The sequence below is a fragment of the Natator depressus genome, chromosome 13, assembly GCF_965152275.1.
Source record: "Natator depressus isolate rNatDep1 chromosome 13, rNatDep2.hap1, whole genome shotgun sequence".
NCBI lineage: Eukaryota > Metazoa > Chordata > Testudines > Cheloniidae > Natator > Natator depressus.
The window spans coordinates 5,685,173-5,705,441 of NC_134246.1; the positions used below are offsets into that span (position 1 = coordinate 5,685,173).

Sequence of the window (20,269 nt, forward strand, 5' to 3'; positions counted from 1 at the left end):
TGTTCTCTCCACTTGTTTCCTCTGCAAGGCTTTGGGGCTTATGTAGATCCAGACAGAGATTAGAAAAGCTAGAGAGATTGGGAGGAAAAGTGGAGCCATGATGCCACAGCAATACAGAAGTGGTTTTTTGGCATGATGCAGTATTTTGTGTGATCACAGGGTACATATTTTTATATACTAGAGAGGAGCCCAAGCTCTGAAGTTGGGGTCAAGATCTGAACTTCGTCAAAATCTTTTGGAGGTGCCAAGATCCAGGGTTTGAAAATGAGCCCATGCTGGGAGGAAAACACAGATTGTGGGGATGCATACTGCTCATAAGAGAACACAAGCAGAGCGCCACCCTACACAATAGATGACCTAAGGGGGCACAAAGCAGGGATGGGGAAACTAGTTCTATGAGCTGCAGGTAAGAATCTGGATAGTATGCAGTTCCCCCATCCCCGGTCTGGCAGTGATGCTGAGCACCCACAAGAGCCACTGATTTCATTTGGAATTGTGTGAGCTCAGCACCTCTCCAGATCAGTTCTTAAATGATTTGGGTAATGTGTCAGATCATTCCTCAGTGGGCAATTCTGTACAGCACAGAATCTCTATGCCACTTGGCAATTAACTTCTTCAGCTCAGCACTTCCTGTCTCCCCAGGGAGACGTGTGCTATAAAAATCAACCCTGCCTTAGTCCATTTGAACTAGAAACTCAGTGCAGGGTTGCATGGAGTTCTCTGCACAGCTTTTCAGCAAGCTTGGTTCATTGCAGCCTAGACTATTTGCTTATTCTATTTTTTTTTCTAAAATACTGAATGAAATAAAATATCTTCTTGTATCTTTTAGAGGGGAAGTTTTACTGTTTAACTTTTGGGGACATCTCAGGGAATTGGATTAACTGATGAATTTCTGGGTGAAACTTATTCTGTATTTTATTTAACAAAAAAAACCCCAAAACATTTCTATGCCATGGTTCAAAATACTGTAGGCCAAATTCTGCCCTCGGCTATGCTTGCACAACACTCCAAGTAGGGTCACAGCTGTGGGTTGGACCATGATGGAATGATGCTGGGTTTTTTAAAAAATAAGGTGGATTCCATCCGGTTCAAAAGCAACTTGATAGAGTTCAGAGTTGCTGCAAAGTGGGAGAAGGGTCACAAGGCACAGACATTGAATCTGATTCCAACCCACACTAGTCTGTCAGACAATCTCTGGAGCTCACAGTCCTCCAGAGTCCTCTCCTCTGGGGTGGTCAGGGAAATTTGCTAGGTGTAGGAGGAACTTCCTTCCACACCTTGCAACTGTAGCCACATGAGCTGCGATTCTGCTGAAACCAGGGTTTGGGGGTGAGGGAGGGTGCAAGCTGTTGCCCTCTGGGGAGTATACATGTCAGCAGTAGGGATACAGGAAATACAATTAATGTGTTAACAAGGTTATCCCAGCTAACTAAATTCAGGACGGGGAGACGAGGGCTGGAGTGTGGTGAGCTCATTGTGACAAGCTGCTCTCCGACAAAACCTTTCTGGCTGTCAGGGTGTCTGTGTTTTCCTAACACACATTGCCTGTTCTCTTCCCTGCTACGGCTCGATCACATGGCATGACCAAGAGTATAAGGAAGTGGGGATAGGGTCACCCGTAAGCATCAGTAACTGGCCAACGGATGGGGAATTGTGGCATCAGGTGGTCAGATTTACCCAGGCAGTTGACTAGGGTGACAGCTGTGTCAGTCCTACCCTACAACTTGGACACACGTGAACAAAGCAGGCCCGATGGGGGGTGGGAACTATGCTTTTTCCTCCTTAAGGGTGTCTGACTCCCATAAAGTCGGAGGCTTTTGCAAACCCCTCAAACCACGAACAGGGGTTGCAAAGACATCTTGAATTCATGAACCTTTTTTCTGTAATGTATGCCCATTTTCCCCAAGAGTGATTGTTAGTTTAAAACATGTATTTGTGGTTTAAAGGGAAATCTGTATCAGGTGGAGAAGGACACACAGCTCCTCTGAGATAGGCTGGGACATTTGGGTGCCCTGTACATGGCGTATGACCTGTATTGAGTTTTCATTTAACTTTTGCCTTTGTTTTTATATATCCATCCCTCTCCCTCCACTGTCCCACTGTCTTTTCCAATTTCTGCTCCATTTTCACCCTGCTTGTGCCATCTCTCTTTCTCTGTTCCTCTTTTCATAGAATCATAGGACTGGAAGGGACCTCGAGAGGTCATCTAGTCCAGTCCCCTGCACTCATGGCAGGCCTAAGTATTATCTAGACCATCCCTGACAGGTGTTTGTCCAACCTGCTCTTAAAAATCTCCAATGATGGAGATTCTAAAACCTCCCTAAGCAATTTATTCCAGTGCTTAACCACCCTGACAGTTAGGAAGTTTTTCCTAATATCCAAACTAAACCACCCTTGCTGCAATTTAAGCCCATTGCTTCTTGTCCTATCCTCAGAGGTTAAGAAGAACAATTTTTCTCCCCTCTCCTTGTAACAACCTTTTACGTACTTGAAAAAGGTTCTCATGTGCCCCCTCAGTCTTCTCTTTTCCAGACTAAACAAACCCAATTTTCTCAATTTTCCCTCATAGGTCATGTTTTCTAGACCTTTAATCATTTTTGTCACTCTTCTCTGAACTCTCTCCAATTTGTCCACATCCTTCCTGAAATGTGGCACCCAGAACTGGACACAATACTCCAGTTGAGGCCTAATCAGCGCGGAGTAGAGCAGAAGAATTACTTCTTGTGTCTTGCTTACAACATTCCTGCTAATACATCCCAGAATGATGTTTGCTTTTATTGGAACAGTGCTATACTGTTAACTCATATTTAGCTTTTAGTCCACTATGACCCCCAGATCCCTTTCCACAGTACTCCTTCCTAGGCAGCCATTTCCCATTTTGTATGTGTACTACTGATTGTTCCTTCCTAAGTGGAGTCCTTTGCATTTTTCCTTATTGAATTTCATCCTATTTACTTCAGACCATTTTGAATTTTAATCCAATCCTCCAAAGCACTTGCAACCCCTCCCAGCTTGGTATCATCCGCAAATTTTAAAAGTTTACTCTCTATGCCATTATCTAAATCATTGATGAAGATATTGACCAGAACCAGACCCAGAACCAATCCCTGCGGGACCCCACTCATTATGCCCTTCCAGCATGACTGTGAATCACTGATAACTGCTCTCTGGGAATGGTTTTCCAACCAGTTTTGCACCCACCCTCTAGTAGCTCCATCTAGGTTGCATTTCCCTAGTTTATTTATGAGGTCATGTGAGACAGTATCAAAGCTTTACTAAAGTCAAGATATACCATGTCTGCGGCTTCCCCCTGATCCACAAAGCTTGTTACCCTGTCAAAGAAAGCTATCAGGTTGGTTTGACAAGATTTGTTTTTGATAAATCCATGCTGACTGTCACTTATCACCTTATTATCGTCTAGATGTTTGCAAATGGATTGCTTAATTATTTGCTCCATTATCTTTCCGGGTACAGAAGTTAAGCTGAATGGTCTGTAATTCCCCTGGTTGTCCTTATTTCCCTTTTTATAGATTGGCACTATATTTGCCCTTTTCTAGTCTTCTGGAATCTCTCCCGTCTTCCATGACTTTTCAAAGATAATCGCTAATGGCTCAGATATCTCCTCAGTCAGCTCCTTGAGTATTCTAGGATGCATTTCATCATGCCCTGGTGACTTGAAAACATCTAATTAGTCTAAGTAATTTTTAACTTGTTCTTTCCCTATTTTAGCCTCTTCTGATCCTACCTCATTTTCACTGGTATTCACTATGTTAGATGTCCAATCACCACCAACCTTCTTGGTGAAACCAGAACAAAGTCATTAAGCACCTCTGCCATTTCCACATTTTCTGTTGTTATTTTTCCCCACCTCATTGAATAACGGGCCTATCTTGTCCTTGATCTTCCTCTTGCTTCTAATGTATTTGTAGAATGTTTTCTTGTTACCCTTTATGTCTCTAGCTCTTTTGATCATGGTTGATTTCATGGTTTCTGCAAAACAGACTGTGGTCTTAATAACTCCTGTTTAACTTTTGACCCCCATGCTATTCTGAGGGGTTCTTACTGAAACAAAGCAGCTTCTCTCATCACTTCCTAATCTTCTAAATCCAAATTTTGGAATGAAATCTCTAACTTGGGGATTTCTGGGGAGTCATTGATGCAAAGCCAGAAAAATAATCTAATCAGATGACCTAACAAAAGTCATATTTAGGACAAACAGAGGAAAGGTGGCCTTATGATTACTAATCTTAGTCCCTGTTACCACAGTATCTGAGCACCTCACAACCCTTAATGTCACAACACCCCTGGGAGGCAGGGCAGTGCTGTTATCCCCATTGCACAGGTGGGGAACTAAGGCTCAGAGAGGCTAAGTGACTTGCTCAAGGTCATACAGGAAGCCTGTGGAAGAGCAGAGAACTGAACACAGGATTCTGGAGTCCCTACCTAGTGCCCAAACCACTGGTCTACCTTTCATCTCGCAATGGCTAAGGGACCAAACTGAGACTCGAAAGCTCTGGTTTCAAATCCTACTCTGCTACAAAATCCTGTGAGACTTTGGGCAAACAGTTTAATCTCTCTGTGCCTTAATTCCCCCGTGTGTAAAATAGGGAGTGTGATCCTTTTTCTCTCATGCTTTTTTGTTTTGTCTATCCAGACTATAAGCTCTTCCAGCAGGGAGTAAATTTTACCTTGTGTATGTGCAGCACCTGGCACAATGCGGCCCAATCTCAGTCGGGACTTCAAGGGGCTACTATAATAATCAGGGTGACTTTCAGAGAGACAAATGGGAATTAGATGACAAACTCCCATTAACTTTCAGTAGAGGTTATTGGCACCAACTGCCCCTAGTGTCACTTAAACTCTCCTCCAATAATAGAAATGACCAAGCCTAAAGAACGTGGAAACACACTGTGGCAATAGCAAATGTGACATATCCCATTAGCTCTTCCCCAGGCCGTAAACACCTAGAGACGATTGAACTCAACAGAGTGGAGGGCTTCCCCGCATGGCACATTTCCTCCTTTTATTCTGCAGGTTTCTTCTTTTGTAATTCCTCTTACGTTGGTGGTAGATAAATGGAGCAAGGCTTGGAGAACGGGCAGTAAATTATTCAGCATGAAATACCATAGGGAACCACAATTAAAGATTCAAGGGGAAGGATCGTAGCAGAATCGCCCAAAGCAACCACAGTTTGCCAAGGTGAGCTGTGACATTCAGGGCCCTGAGGCCAAAATCTGGGGGCATCCCTTCTGATTTGATTGTGACAAGGTATAACTTAATACGGGGAAAGGAAGGCAGCCTAATATACTGATGCTGCAGCTCACACATAGGAGCAGATTCTCAGTTGGTGTGAATGGACTGTGATCAGGTTAATGTGCTAAAAACAGAGTGGTGGAGGGGCTAGCTGCCCTGCATACATACCTAGTGTCTCAGGTGGTATACACTGCGGACAATTAGCCCCTCCCACCACTCATCCTGCTGCAGCTACGCTCTGGTTTTAGCGCTCTAGCATGATCGGAGCTAGCGCAGGTATGTCTCCAGGAGATGTAAATTTCCAGCTCAACATGTAGGCATACTCTATATTCAGAGTTAGAATAGATGAAGGAAAAACCTCCAAGAAATTGCCCCTCTTACTCAGGTTGCAGGTACCCCCTGGTATTTTTCCAAGTTAAAATGCATACAATAGTAATAACGAGTTCTTACATAGCACTTTTCATCCACAGATCTTAAAGAAAAAGAAGCAATGATCCCCATTTAACAGATAAGGGAAGGGAGGTGCCCACAGTCATATAGCAGAGCCAGGCATAGAACTGAGATCAAGTGCAGCCCAGTCCCATCCACGGGGCTACCTGCTTTTCTTTAGAAAGTTCACAGACCTTCAAGTTCAGAAACCCATGGGTGTGCAAAGCCCAAATGTAATGGAACATGGTAAAATGCCTTTTATTTTTTCTTTGTATTGAGGAAGGGCAGACGAAGGATTGTTTCACTGGGTGTATAACAACATGACAAAACCCGTTGCTGCTGTCAACCTATGGAAAATGCAGTTGAATCCTGCAGTTTGTGGTATAGTGTCCTTTGTGCGTTTGATCCTTGCTTATATCAGGATCCTTGATACTGGGTGTTGTGGAATAATTACCTACGCCCCTTTCCCAATGGACGTGATGCTTCTAATAACATGTTTCCACCACTGCCGTCCTGCCCAATCCAATCGTGGCTATGAGATCACTCTGGATGGCATTACAAGGGCAGGTTATGACTCCAATTGTAGCAGTTCTTGCTGCTCAGGACTGAGAAGAACTGGTAATGGCTGTTCCAGGACTGGACTAGCAAAGAAATAGCAGGTCCAGACTGAGGTTTAGTGGCAGGGTTGTGAAGTGGGCCTGAGCCAAGAATGGAATATTATGGGCACTGCAGGCCCGAACCAGGAGATGTTGCCTTGGCACAGCCATGTGTGGGGAAGGTGTACATGGAGCTGTGCTGTCCCCGTCTCTAGCCAACGTTGTGAGCCCCCCATAAGAACCAAATGCACTCTAAAGTGGGGGTGAAACAAGGAGAAAGCGAAGGGACTAAGCTAAATGAAAATGGTGGGCTGAATGGTGGCCGTGCTCCAGCACAGACTGGACTGGGTCTCGAGTGCTAACATGCAGGGGATGTCAATGCGCCAGCCTGAGTAAAACCGGGGTGGGCGGGGAAGAACACCAGCTTGGGTGGGGCCAGTGGGCCCTCTGGGGAAGTGGCGGAGCAGGGGGCAGGACCACGGTTCAGGTGCGGGTGGCCCCCTCAATTCTAGGGAGTGTGGTGCTCCTGGGTGAGGGGGTATGTCTGCAGGGGCTGGGCCATGGGTTCCCCCAGGAGGCTGATGCTAGGTGGGTGCGCAAAGATATCTTTCTTCCAAAGGCGATGCAAGAGTCAGTAGTGAGCCTGGTCCTCCCCTATTCAAGCAGGAGGCTGCCCGCCATCCTCCCATCAGACAGTGGGCTCGGTCCTCCCTCGCTCCAAAGTGGCTGTGTCGGCAGGAGCCTTCCCTTTGAAAGCCCTGGTTTTGTATTATTTGTGGTTTGGTTTAATGACCTGCTCCCGAAGTGCTAGTCTTGTAAAAGACAGTTGTCATGGAAACCTGGGGTGAGAATAGGGACGCCACATGGCTCTTCGCAGTGTCCAGCGGACGAGCTCGTCCTCTGCTCAGATGTGTGAATGTTTGTGAAGGATTAAAATTCAACAGGATCTGTGTCAGTGGGGAAAGGGATTGGCAGAAGGAACTCAAAGACCATAGAGAGGAATGCAGAGGTTCATCCGTACCACAGACCCTTTGGTGTGTGTTGTCAGCCGCCCCACCCATTACGTTTCCCAGGCTGATGTGGGAAGTACCATCTCCCCATCCTTAAGGCTGGTCTGCCCAAGTGGAAGTCACCACGGAAGAGATGAGTAGGAGCAGAGTGTTTTTTACCTAATTTACCTAGGCTATAAACTCTTTGAGGCAGGGACCATCTTTTTGTTCTGTGTTTGTACAGCACCCGTCACAATGGGCTCCTGTCCCTGACTGGGGTCTCCAGGTGTGACTGCAATAGAAATAACAGTATATATAATTCCACAGCTCGTCTCCTCTAATTGGTACTATGGGTGAACCTCAAATGCTCGGTTTTGCATTTGAGTTTAAATAAGCCAAATTTTCCCTCAAGAGCCTGTTCATCTCTGACCTGCGAGACGGGGCTGACCTCTCATGAGACAGGTTTATCTCCTGTGCTTTCTAGTGGAGTTGGTTGAAAACTTCTGAATTTGAATCCCCCCAGCCCCCGCCCCCGACACACACGCACATGCAAATCAGGGTCTTTTTTTTTTTTTTTGCAAAACCTTTGGCGAAAAATATGCTTATTTTCAGACCTGCCCTGCTTTTGATCACTTGAAATGCTGTGAGACTATTCCCCTGGAATTGTGTGGATTGGTCCCAGCTTGGAAGCTACAGCAGAACGGTACCAAAAATCCCCCCAATCCTAGAAACATAAGGGCTGAATTTCAGAGTAGTCAAAGTTCAGTCCAAGTTTGGCTCCAGACTCAGGGCTGGGAGTTCTTATATTTCTGGACCTGATGGACCATCCTTAGAACCACATCTTGATGTCCTTACTCAGTCTTCATTCATGACAAACTCCCTTTGACTTCAATGAGCATTTTACTGAATTAAGAAGTTAGGGTTGATCTCCCATGGGTTTCACTCTGGAAAGGGATGGTGGACTCTGCGCCATCAAATCTCCATGAGGACCCCCTTGCAGAACATCCCCCTCCACTGCCCCACTGGGGGAGGGGTTGCCCCTATGCTGTAAAAGAAGGCCCCAGGGCCTACCGACAAACCCAACAGATCTTCCTGTTTCCTTAGAAACCCAGGCCATCTGCCTGGAGGCTAGGTGCCTCCATACTAGCCCTGGCATACATCAAGGCTGCTGCTCCAGCACTGCCGGTGACCGCCTCCTGGTGTTGGCTCCCAGTTGTGGTGGGCTCGATGGTAAGGATCAGACATTCCCAGGCGGTATTATCTCTTCTGACCAAGCTCCACAGGGCCAAATGTATCCACCCGATCTCCGCCCTCTCCCCTGGCACAGACACCAGGCTCACCGAGGCCTCTTGGATTCAGAGGGTGGATGGACTGAGCCATGTTGGGCCACACCCCTCCTTCTATGCAGGTTGGTGATGATCCCTGTGTACTGGGGCCCCTCCATGACTGGACTGATCTCACCTTGAGAGGAGCGGTCAGGGGCTGATTCTTAGCAATTCTCCTCCTCCAAAGCATTATGGTTAAATGCTCGATCCAAACTTTTTATGAACGCTGGACTATTGACAGCAACACACCCGACAAGAAACCTTCAGGTTATTAAGAGGTGGGCCTAATGTGTATAATGAAACGTGTCACCAGTATGTAAAACACCATTTCCAACATTCTCTTTGCACAATTCGTTTTTTTTCCAGTGATCATCCTGTCTTTGTGCTTGGGCAGCAAAATGCTGAGGCAATTGTGGTAGGCTCATTTACAGTTCTCTAGCTGTTTGTTGGTTCTCTCCCTCTACCATGTGTCAAGTTGTAGTCACAGTGAAGGAAATCCGGCTTTGCCAGTTCTGTGATGTCGTTCCCACTGTCGAGTGCCAAAAGGATGCACATAGTGTCTTGGTGCTAGAAGCCAGTAGCATGTAAGCCCTTAGGGGGAGGAGCCATCTTTATGTTCTGTGTATGTACAGCACCTAGCACAATGGGGGTCCCAGTCCAGTGACTGGGCTCCTAGGTGCTACCACCATACAAATAATAACTAGGGTTCCTCTTTCTCAGTCCTGATGGCTCTGCTGAAGTGGTGTGGCCAGTGGCCACAGGACTGGTTTTGTTTCCTGACACTGTATTTCTCTTAACCCTTCAGAAAATGAGTTCCGGGGCGAGCTGCTGAATCAAAGGTGGACACGTGGAGAAAAGCTCAGCAGTTGTGAGACAGCAAAAAGCCTACACAGCAGACACATCAAGGTGAGCAGGCAGGGCAACCTTGCCAGAGCCTAGCAGTAAAGCAGCCTAGAAGTCCTATTCCCCCTGCTTTGTAGGACTGTAGACTGCACCATTAAAGAATCGTATGACCTGACCTTTCCTGCAGCATAAAAAGCTGAAATACACACACCCTGCACAAAGGCCCATGCACTCTTTTAGCCTGTATGGAGGCTGTGGATTCTACTGATGCAGACAAAACCCAAAGTGAATTGTCTCCAAAGCAGGAATTAGCAGAAGTGTCTACCTGTCATGAATCCTAGACACCACCAGGTATAAAAGGAGAAAGGGCCTCCAGCTGTACAATTTGGATCCAGATCCATGTCTGGATTTTTTTTTCAATCCTTTCCTTCCCCACAACCCGTCATCGGGTATGCTTGGGTCTGGAGAGCTGGGTAAGGCCCATCTCTGACTAAAAAGGCTCTTTCTCTAAGACACAGGCTCATTGGAAGAAGCCCCTTGCACACCAGGTGAAACCTCAAAGCTTTAGAAGGAGATAAATGGGTCATTCATTCATGAACCCGGCCTATTAGACATCTGAGGGAGAGAAAAGCAACTCTGATGTTCTCAACACAGCAGTTCTTTTAGGGAAAAGTGTCGCAGCTGTGACCCTGTGAAAGGGGTAAAGCCAACACTGTCAAAACTCATGGCCGATTCGGAAGCTTTAATTCAACATAAACCTAGGCTGCTCGCTATACAAGTGACACTTCCTGCTTTCTCTTTGGCCCTATCAAGAACTGTCTTGATAACAAAATGTCATCATGTGATGGACTATCAGTCCATTCAAATAGCCAAGAAATCACCCTGTAGCTGATGTTAATTTACTTCTCCCAAATTGAAAATTAAACCTATCTGCAGAAACACCTTCTCTGTTTGGCAAATTGTGAGCTAATGGCAAGTGCTGTCCGGAATGCTCATGCCCTGAGCCAGATAAGCACTTTCTTTGGATTTAATAAGACTGTTGTGTGGGACTAAAAGAAGGATTGAAAAAAAATGATTCCTAATAATACTTATCATTCAGCATTTGCAAAGCAAATAGTCACTGATTGTCACAACGCCCCAGCTGGGGTGTGTTGTTTATCCCCATTTTGCCGATGGGGAAAGTGAGGCAGAAAGGTGAAGGGATTTGCCCATGGCTACAGGATAAATCTTAGAACTGGGATTAGGACTCAGGAGTTTGACTGAGGGCTGACAACTGGTAGATATCTAAAAATACAACCCTACAACTTCAAAAGTTCACATGCAAGTCCGGAAGTGGTCATGATAGGGTTAATGGGTTTACCCAGAGTATTATGGAATGGAGTCATTTTCCACTCCTAGCTTACTTCCTGCTTAGTCAGTGGGGGGGTTGAGCACCCCTCTTCCCCCACCCTTACTGTGATGCAGTAAAGTAAAGCAGCAAGTCTGCGGCCTGCAATCCTGAGAGTGGACTTACTTTTTATTGCACAGAGCAGTCCCTCTAAGGACTGCATGTGCTCACCTGCCCATGCCCATGAACAGTCACATTGTGCGTGTGCAGAGGTTGGGCCTGGACACACATACGCACACGCTTGTGCAAATTTGGACCTGATCCTGCAAGCCCCTACTCATTGGACCAATCCTTGCATTGGTAAGGACTTCTCCCCTAAGTAACAGTTTGCAGGTTCTGGTCTTATATTATTAAATCTAAGATAACCTTTACTAAAAGGATTGCCAGCTTTTCAAACAGCTTTCCCTATGTATCACACATCTGAAGTCAGATTAGGAACACTTTTAAAGATGTACCTCTGCACATCAATGCAATGAAGTATTCACATACTGTTACACTGCTACGTAAACTTTATGGAAGCCCAGCAGGAGATCATAGTTCGGACTCGGATAAAGTGTTGGATTTCATGTATGTGTTTATGCATATATATAAAATATAAACATCTCCTTTTTATGAGGTCCAGTTGTGATTTGTAGTCCGTAGAATGGTGCAGCGGAGAAGGACAATGTGTTGTGTGGTGGGTTTTTGTGCATACAAAGAAATAAAGGCTCAGGGTAACATTTCTCTTTACAGGTTTGAAATGAGATATCAGAAGCGTGATGGGTAGGGTCACTCTTTAAACAGATCCAGCTGAGCCCATCAGTCTGGAAACCTCTGTTCATAATTGTCCTGGGCCCTGACACTGCATGGGGAAAAGAATCTCTCTCCCCCCCCCCACCCCTTACTTCTTTTACACTCTTGAATGCCAGGTGAACGGACTATAGAATAGCAGGAAGTTTGTGTTGATGAACGCTGGTAGGGATTACATGAATTGGCCCATCGGATCCCATACTTTGGCATAACCTCCTGGCACTAAACCTGGTGGCAATTTAGGGGAGGGACATGCAGCAGCACTGTGACAATTTCCTGAGATTGTACTACCTGGGGAGAAAAAAAACCTCATGAAAATGCCGGCTTATTACAGAGCTTGAAAACAATGGTGTTGAGGAACTGCAGTTTCCCTTTTAAGGATGAGAGAATTGTTTGTACATCCTAAACCACTCAGAGCCCTCTGAGGATGAAGTGTTTGGATTGCATGTTGTCGCACTTTCAGTAGGAAACTATATGTAAACCTAAGCTACCGCATAAGAAATTACCTTGGCCTAGTGCCTAAATGTCAGCTCTGTGAATACAGATGATACAGCTCTGGCTATGTCAGATGTGATGCTGTGTAGCAGCTTTTCTGGTCTGTTTCCCCCATGCTCTGCTCTTGCTACAAAGCATTAGCACTTGGTAAATGTTTCATTTGTGCCGTAAGTTTTAGCAAATGAAAACTGACAGTACAGCTTCATTAGGATGTTTATTATCCAGCTGTAATTTTTAATTTGGGGGCTGGTATGAGCTGCAATCTTACACATAAAGATGTCAAGGAGAAATCCTCCCAAGACTTGAAGCCAGAGAAAACCATGCGGGGTGTCCTTTCTCTAAAGCAGCGAGGGAGCAAAAAGCAACCGCTAGTTTATTCAGCTGCGAAGGGGACTCACAATGGGTGGAATGTCAGGAGGATTTAAATCAAGCAGCAGGGAGAACCCTAAAGGGGAAGAAGAGGGAGGGAGAAAACCAACCTCTGAGTGTGGTAACAAAATAACAGCTGGGAGCTACAGAGCTGATATGCAGGCTTCAGGATACATTCTGCTTTTTAAAAGTAGAGGGGGCTTTAAGCTAATTCCCCCCCCCTTTTTTTTCTTTTAATTAACAGCTACAGCGGGCCCATGGTGCCAAAGTCATTATCATTTCATGAAATGTTTGCTGGAAAAATACTTTGGGGGGAGTGGGAAGGGATGTTCTTAGAGTCTGATCTTTAAACTTTTGGTTGATGTAACGCCATTGGGCCACATTCTGATTTCACGCGGGCCAGGTGTAACTGCACTGAAGTGAAAGGAGTGATGATCCCTGGTGTGAGGAGGTGGTGGTTGCACACTTGTTCCAAGGTACATTGTTGATTTCCGGATGGAAAGCTAATTCCCCAGCAGTCAGAAAGCCATAGGGCAGATAACTGAAATTCTAGCTATGCCTCTTCTAGTTGACTCACACTGATAATGACAGGAGGAGGAAACTAAGGGCTTGATGGTGCCTGGTGCTGAGCTGCCCCGAGAGCTCTTCCTGCCAGGTGCTGCGGGTATAAGTTACCTGCACGACCAAGCTCGCTCTCCTCCATTCAACCTACTTCTGGGGACAGGCTCAGACCTTCAGATGAGCATGTGCCCGCTCTTGGAGGGGGCGTGTGCTGGCCTGGGCCCCGTGATAGCGCCATCTCTTGGGGGCGGGGAGGGTGGACACGTGCACACGATAGCGCCGGCTGCTTTTGAAGGAGCAGGCGATACGTGAATAAAGCTTAATGAAGCTGCCAGTTAAACCACCCCCCTGTCTAGCAATGTTTTGCAACTAATAAATTATCTTAGCCCAATTGTAATGACATACGTCATTTAAAAGTGTCAATCTATTCACCACTTGTCGATCAGTGCTTTAATCTTCTAAGGGCTCTCCTGGAAGATATGGCACTTATGTGGGAAAGCAGCCTGGCTCTCTCCTTCCTCAATAGGATCTGTGCTCGCTTAACAAGGGCTGGATTGTGGCCTGGGGATGGAGTGGCAGGCAAGCTGCATCACCCTGGCAGGCGCTGCACCTGGGACACACCCCTGGGAAGCACAGCTCCTCCAGAGCACCCTGTCCGGGTGGAAACGTGGGGAATACCGCATTGCTTACTGCGGAGATGCAGCTCTCTCAACTCCAGGCTGTTCCATTGCTCAGCCTGTGGGAGTGACGGGACTTGCCCACCCCACCCACACGCTTAGGGAGGCACAGTGGGGAACAGCAGCTGCACAGGGGTTCGCTGCACTGAAGACCTGAGATATGTAACACCCGATTGGCTGGGGCTACTTACTCCCCCTTGCTCCCTTCCACGGCTGAGTTAAAGTTGGGTGTAATTATTACTGCCTCTTCTTTGAGGGAACAGGCCTTTTGGAGTAGGGATGGGGGAAGAATGGAAAACATCAGACCAAGAATTATTATTCAGTCCCTTTTGCTGGAGAAACATGATGTTTCTTGTATCATTTTCCTTATCAGCTTTTGCTAGGCTGGTTTCAGTTATTTTTTTAAAAACTAAAGTGAAAACTTCCTTTTCTGGCTGTAGATGAGACCTAGGTTCTTGTCAATGGAATTTGTATCTACCTACAAAATGAACAGTCCTGGAAACTTTGTTTTGTTTTTTGCTTTTTCTTTCCATTTAAAATCAATATTCCATTCAGAATCCCCACCCCTCTTTGTCAAAACGAATGCTTTGTAAGTAGGTCTATTTCTTCCGAGCTCTGCAGTGCTCTTGAATATACATAAAGTATTAACTCTGACCTTGGGGAATTTCAGCATGGCCCTTAATGATATATTTGCATAGAGCTGTCAAAACGACAACTTGGGCTCCACCCCATGAGTGGTTGAGAGGTGTACAAAGGCAGTCACACGTGGGTGTCTTAAAGAACAAGAGATAGAGCATGAGCTTAAACAAGTTCAAACCATGTTTAATACTTCCGTTAGCACCAACAAACGTTTGGTGGCTGTTTCATTGGAAGAGAAATGTGGGAGCTTTTTAGAAAAAAAAACACCCATAAATATTTCTTCAAATTAAGCTTCAGATCTATATTGTATCATTATTATTATAGCACTAGAGTAGTGTTTTAATTATTATACTTATATAGTACTAATGTGTGTGTTTGTTTACTATCAGTTTTGATTTGTACCTTACTCAAGCAAAACTGCCACAGAAGTTTATCTGAGTAAGGGCCTCGTGATTTGGCCCTATAGTATTAAGATGTTGTTCACATTATCCAGATTAGGGAAGTGCCAAGGGGCCCCAACCCACATCAGGAGTTCATTGTGCTAGGCTCTGTATAAACACATAGTAAGGGACAGTTCCTGTCCCTAAACGTCTGCAGACTAAATAGACACAGGATGGAAGGGGAAACAGAGGTGAAGTGACTTACTCAAGGTTACCCAACCAGTCAGTCATTCAGTGGCAGAGTTTGGGAGGGAGCCCAGCTTTCTTTGACATCCAGTCCCAGTACGCCATCCACAAGGCTGTATTGTCACATAAAATTGGGATAGTAAATCCACTAGGGCCTTTGCTATTAGTGTTGATTTTACATGGAAGTTGCTGGTATATTATGGTAATAGGTGGCCCTATAAAATTCTAAGGTAGGGAGCTTGTTCTATAGTGTCCTTGCAGTATTATTAATACGCTATTGAGCTAGTGTGCGATAGGGTCAGCATTCTGTAGTTCTTTAGTTTAGTGCAGTATTCAGATCATCAGAGCAGTGTTACATCGTTACAGAGATCCAGGATAAAAGATTGTTGCAGTGCCGGGAAATGCCCAGAGGTTTTCATAGAGGGGCAAGGTTCTGTTTTTTTCAGTCTAAGTTAAAATAATAATAATACAAATCTGGGTGGCTTTCCAACCGGGTTATTATGAACACGAGTGAGAAACCAAATGGAAATACCCTGTCAGTCTCCAAGACTGCCAACATGCTCTATGTGACCTGAAATTTCACGTTAAAATGATCTGTCGAGAAGACTTCTCATTGATGAGGCAAAAACTAAAGGACAGTGGTTTCATATAAATAAGCCTCATGCATGTGAGCCTGACAACACTGAGATCTCAGGATGTTCACTGTTGGCACTGTCAGCTTAAGCCACCAGAGAAAGGTATAATGGGGCTCAGAGGAGAACACTTCCTTGTATTTTTGCACCTTGCTGGGAAATGTCACCCAAGAAAAAAAGGTTTATTTTCTATTCTAATGATCTTTAAAAACCTGACAGCTGTTTGTGTTTGCATGACTCTCATTCATGCTGCTTTATGGACTCTGGGTATGGGAAGAACTTTATTTCAGATAGGCCCACAGTTTCAAAAGTGCGTGCCTGTGTGTACATCTCTTCCAGAACTATTAGCCTCCATCTGAGCGTGCTATTGGAAATCCATCAAATTAGGAGGGCAGTGTGCCATATAGAGGCCCTCTCCTTTCAGCACTCCACCAAGAGGCCCCCTGCTAATTCAGTAACCATTTAAAGGGGCTTTTGTGGGCTCAGGGGAAAGACACATGCCATGCGGCTATGTCTCCTTCCCCCCCACATACATTAAATCTTACGTGTGTTGCATCCCCAGTGTAAAGCAGAGGAATACATCAAGCTCATGCTTGTAAGCCAGAATCGGAAGACAGACGGTGATGTTTTTATCTGACTCGAGCAGGGAGAAACCAATGATATGAAAATACTGACGAGAGCTGGGTGAAATTTGTAAGACATCTTTTTTTTTTCACCAAAAAATGCAAATTCAGATTGACCAAAACATTTCACCAAGTTGCCAAATTGTTTTGGGGGAGAAAAGGGTGCCGTGGGGGGGGGGGCGGTTAAAAATTTCAAAAAAGAGTTGAAATGTTTCATTTTGACCATTTCTAAATGAAATGTTTTGCTATTTCAATTCCAAATGCCCTTTTCATTTTGAATTTTGCATCATTTGAAAGTAAAACCCCTCAAACTGAACCTTTCATTTTGAATGGACTGTTTGGTTGGACTTTTTGATTATAGTTTTGCAAATAAAATAAAATAAAATAAAATAGGGCTAGCAAAACTAATGCTGGTCCTAGATTTACCTATTGATTTTAAAAAATATATAAATTAATGTTTTATAAGCCCTGCAGAAAAGAATTTTCAGCACAGTACAGAAATGTAAAGCATTCCTTTCTTGAGGAGTTGACCCACAGTTACTTTCTGTTTGGTTATTTGTGGTGCAGCTACTGCACCGAAAAATCTGTTACTTGCACAATTCCAGTGCTCCCCTAGGATTTGAAACCATCTTACTCCACAATAGTATGTATCTACTGTAAAATATTAGGCTAGAATATACAGAATTTAGAAAGTTTTAACTCTGCTTGACAAAACATGTTAAATAGGTAGGTAGTTGAAATATGGGATTGTTAATGCAAGCCACGCCCTAACTCATTACCACCCCCAAAGCCCACAGCAAATCTTATTAAAGAACTCAAAACATTTATTGATTCCATTTTGATGAGTTCCCCAGTGCTGTAGCCATGTGAAGCTCTTATCAAAAAATAGAGGGTCTTATCCATGGGAAAATGTGAAAAGGATACATTGCAAAGCCAGCTGATCCAGCCAGTCCATTTAACACTTCCACATTCCAGTATTTGCAACACCAGCAAGTCAAACTGTCAATATCCCTCTGCCTTTTCCACTTGGGGTCATGTGATGGTCTGTCCAAGCTCTGTACAGTTGTTTCTTGTAGTAGCTGCAAAAAGCAGTGATGTGGTGCCAATGATGCTTACCTGTATGTGGGCAGGAAAGCTGCGTGGCTTGCCAAACCTCTCTTCCAAGTCCCAGTGGGATGTGTTTGCACCCAGACACTTTGTGCATGCTCCAGCCCTGGCCATTCAGAGTTCCGGCCTACTTTTCATCCTGTGTAAGTGATGTATGCGTTCTTCTTTGAGGATCGACGCCACTGTGTGTCTGCAAAAGAGCAAAGACTCAGAAGTCCCTCCTGCACTTTATGCAAAAGGTTGTTGGAAAATATGAGCCTCAGTGCATACTCCCTTCCGTTTCAAAGAGAGGGTTGGTAGTTCAGTCTCCATGGTGACTTAATCCAAGGCCTATCTTCTGAGTTTGCTAACAAGAATGGGTTAATTGGTGACTGGCTTTCTGAGTGATTAGGAGCATAAATACGTTGCGTATGCTGTGTATGAGGGTACCAATTTTTCTGGGCTCTAGCAGTGCTCAATTGGCACAGTTATGAACAAGCTAGCTAGGCTCCAGGCTTGCTTTCCAGTCTACCTTCCCCAAAAGGGCAGGATTAAGACCTGAATTTTTTGCCCCTCTGTATTTTATTCCCTTTAAATTGAAGCTCTTCACACCAAAGCGAAGAAGTGCTTCCTGTTGTCCTCTAAAAAAAAAAAAAAAAAGTCAATACATTGCAAATGGCAAGGTGCTCTGGAAAAAGGAATACCACAGCTGTTAGTTCCATCAGTAGGAGTTAGCAGTTTGCAAGCAGCGCCCATTACGCTCTCTGCAGCCCTCTCTATTCTCTGCTTTTTGAATAATTTATCTGCTGGAAATCCAAATTGCCAAGGCCCCAGCAGAATGCTTGCCAATTTCTCTGGGAAAACTGACAAAAAAAAAAAAAAGAAAAGAAAAAGAAAGAAAGCTCTAGATTTCATTTCAGCTGAACATAGCCACCTAGCAATCAAACATATTAGTTCTATTGTACAGCATGCATCGGAAGGCATTAGCGAGCTAGCTCAGAGCATGGCACATTTGAAAGGCTCATAAATGTAATGAAGTCCCGTTGACACCTGCTCCTCTCCACACTTTAAATGTGAGCCATTGGTCCATGGGGAACCAGGGCTTTAAAAATAGAAATTATAGTAATTGTCTTCTGGGTTATAGGGAAGGTTGTAATAAACGTAGAGAATAACGCTCCGGCAGCACAAGACTATAGCTGACAGGATGCATAAATTACTCCAGGTTTTGATTTTTTCCAGCCTCCCTAACAAATGACATAAATCACTGGATGCTACTGGTGCTTTACCAGGGGGTGGAAGGGAGGGCTACGTGGGGAAATTTCATCTTGCTGATTTGAGGCATTTTCTTCAGCGGTGGCACCTCAGGGGGCTTTGTTATCTCCTGGCTTTTAGAAACTAAAATAAACACCTTAGTGCGATTTGCACCTGTATTTTTTCATACTTTCTGCCCGTTCAATTCTTACCATAAAGAAACACACACACACACACGTTTTGAAAGAGAACATTCAAGAGCTTAAGCAGAATTAGAGTAGGCATTTTGAGTCACACATTTAAATAGAGCCTCTCCTGCTCCTCATTGAAGAACAGATCACGTGGCCAATAGCTGGCTCTTGTGCTGGGCTTTATTCCAATGAGGAGCCAGCATGCTTTGTTTTCATTATACACAATGCCAGCAGAGCAACAGAAAAGGGAAGCAGCACCATACTGCTCATTACAGTGCATGCTCCAGCTGCACTTTCCAGTTCTGTTCCCTTCCTTCTCCTTTTGAATTTATTTAACCAGTGCTAGGATTCCACACACCCGCTCTTTAAACAGTGGTTTTAGGTTTTAGAGCCACTTCATTTTGTTACATTGCAGAACCTCATCACATGATGGCCGGCAGGACTTTGTTAAGATGAGAACACTTAGTCAGGGACATTCTGTGCAGAAGGTAATTCACCCTTATTAGGACAAATCAGGATTGAATTTTCTTGTGCTGTCTCCAAACCAGACATGTATGATAATCATGGGGATGAAATACCCCCAAGAAAATGTATTATCTTCTCCCTCCTCCCCCATGCAACCGTTTTAAATGGACACTAGAATCCCAATTCTCTGCACCACTTTGATAACGCTAAATACATTTGGCTAGGCAGGAGTTCAGGTAATCAAGAGTCAAGGCATTGCAAGAGAAGCAGAGTAATTCCACACTAATGCCTATGGCAGGAGACAGACTGACAGCTCAGCGGAAAAAATTTACTGGGTTCCTGCTCTGCTTGATTCCATGAGAACAGACCTCTGCCTCTACATGGAGTTAATAGGAGATCAGGATCCAAACTGATGTGTGTGTGGGGGGGGGATCTTGCTCCTTTATATATCTGGATTGGAGCTGGGCACAATCCTGCTGATATAAAGAAGTTGCTAACTTCATTCATCTCTTTGACCATCTTTAGGCTGAGAAGTAAAACTGATGCCCTGCCTGCTTTTGAAAGTTTTTAAAGATCCATTGGTGTGTTTCATAAGAGCCTATTCCTATTGTTCTTCTAGCTTCTAACTCCTGTTATACTCTGCCTATTGAGATAGCTTGTGAGGGGGCGCTGGTTTTTATTGGGGAACTGCAGGTGCTGCTGTAATATAAATAATTATTTCTCCTCCTCCTGCCTAAGCTGTTGTGTGGTGCTGACTGTTCAACAGATGCCCTGTTGCACCCCAGAGGTGGCTGCATGGCAGCTTTCACTACTTCACGGTGTGTTGTGATGCTTAATTAATTAATGTCGAGCACTTTGAAGTCCCAAGTATTATTTATTCATGTTGTCATTCCCTACTGAGCATAATGTTTGATGTCCACAATCTAGAGGTCATCTGGATGCCTCCTTCCATCTGTGTAAAATTTCTCTGAGTGAAGGTAGAGGGGTGCTGTCAAGCGTGCCAAGGGAAAAGCTACACAGAAGATGCTATTCATAGTGCACGA

The 20,269-nt window shown here is 44.7% G+C and overlaps 1 protein-coding gene across 9 annotated transcripts in view; it reads left to right on the top strand.

The window, feature by feature from the left end:
• MYT1 (myelin transcription factor 1) overlaps positions 1-20,269 on the top strand; it is a 113,462-nt gene that overhangs the window by 34,364 nt on the left and 58,829 nt on the right. For 5 of the 9 annotated variants that reach the window (XM_074969389.1, XM_074969396.1, XM_074969392.1 and 2 more), the window contains exon 2: positions 9,398-9,498. The exons of the other annotated variants lie outside the window; for them this stretch is intronic. In XM_074969389.1, the coding sequence (XP_074825490.1) occupies positions 9,398-9,498 (101 nt within the window). The remainder of the gene's footprint in view (positions 1-9,397; positions 9,499-20,269) is intronic. 9 annotated transcript variants of the gene reach the window in all.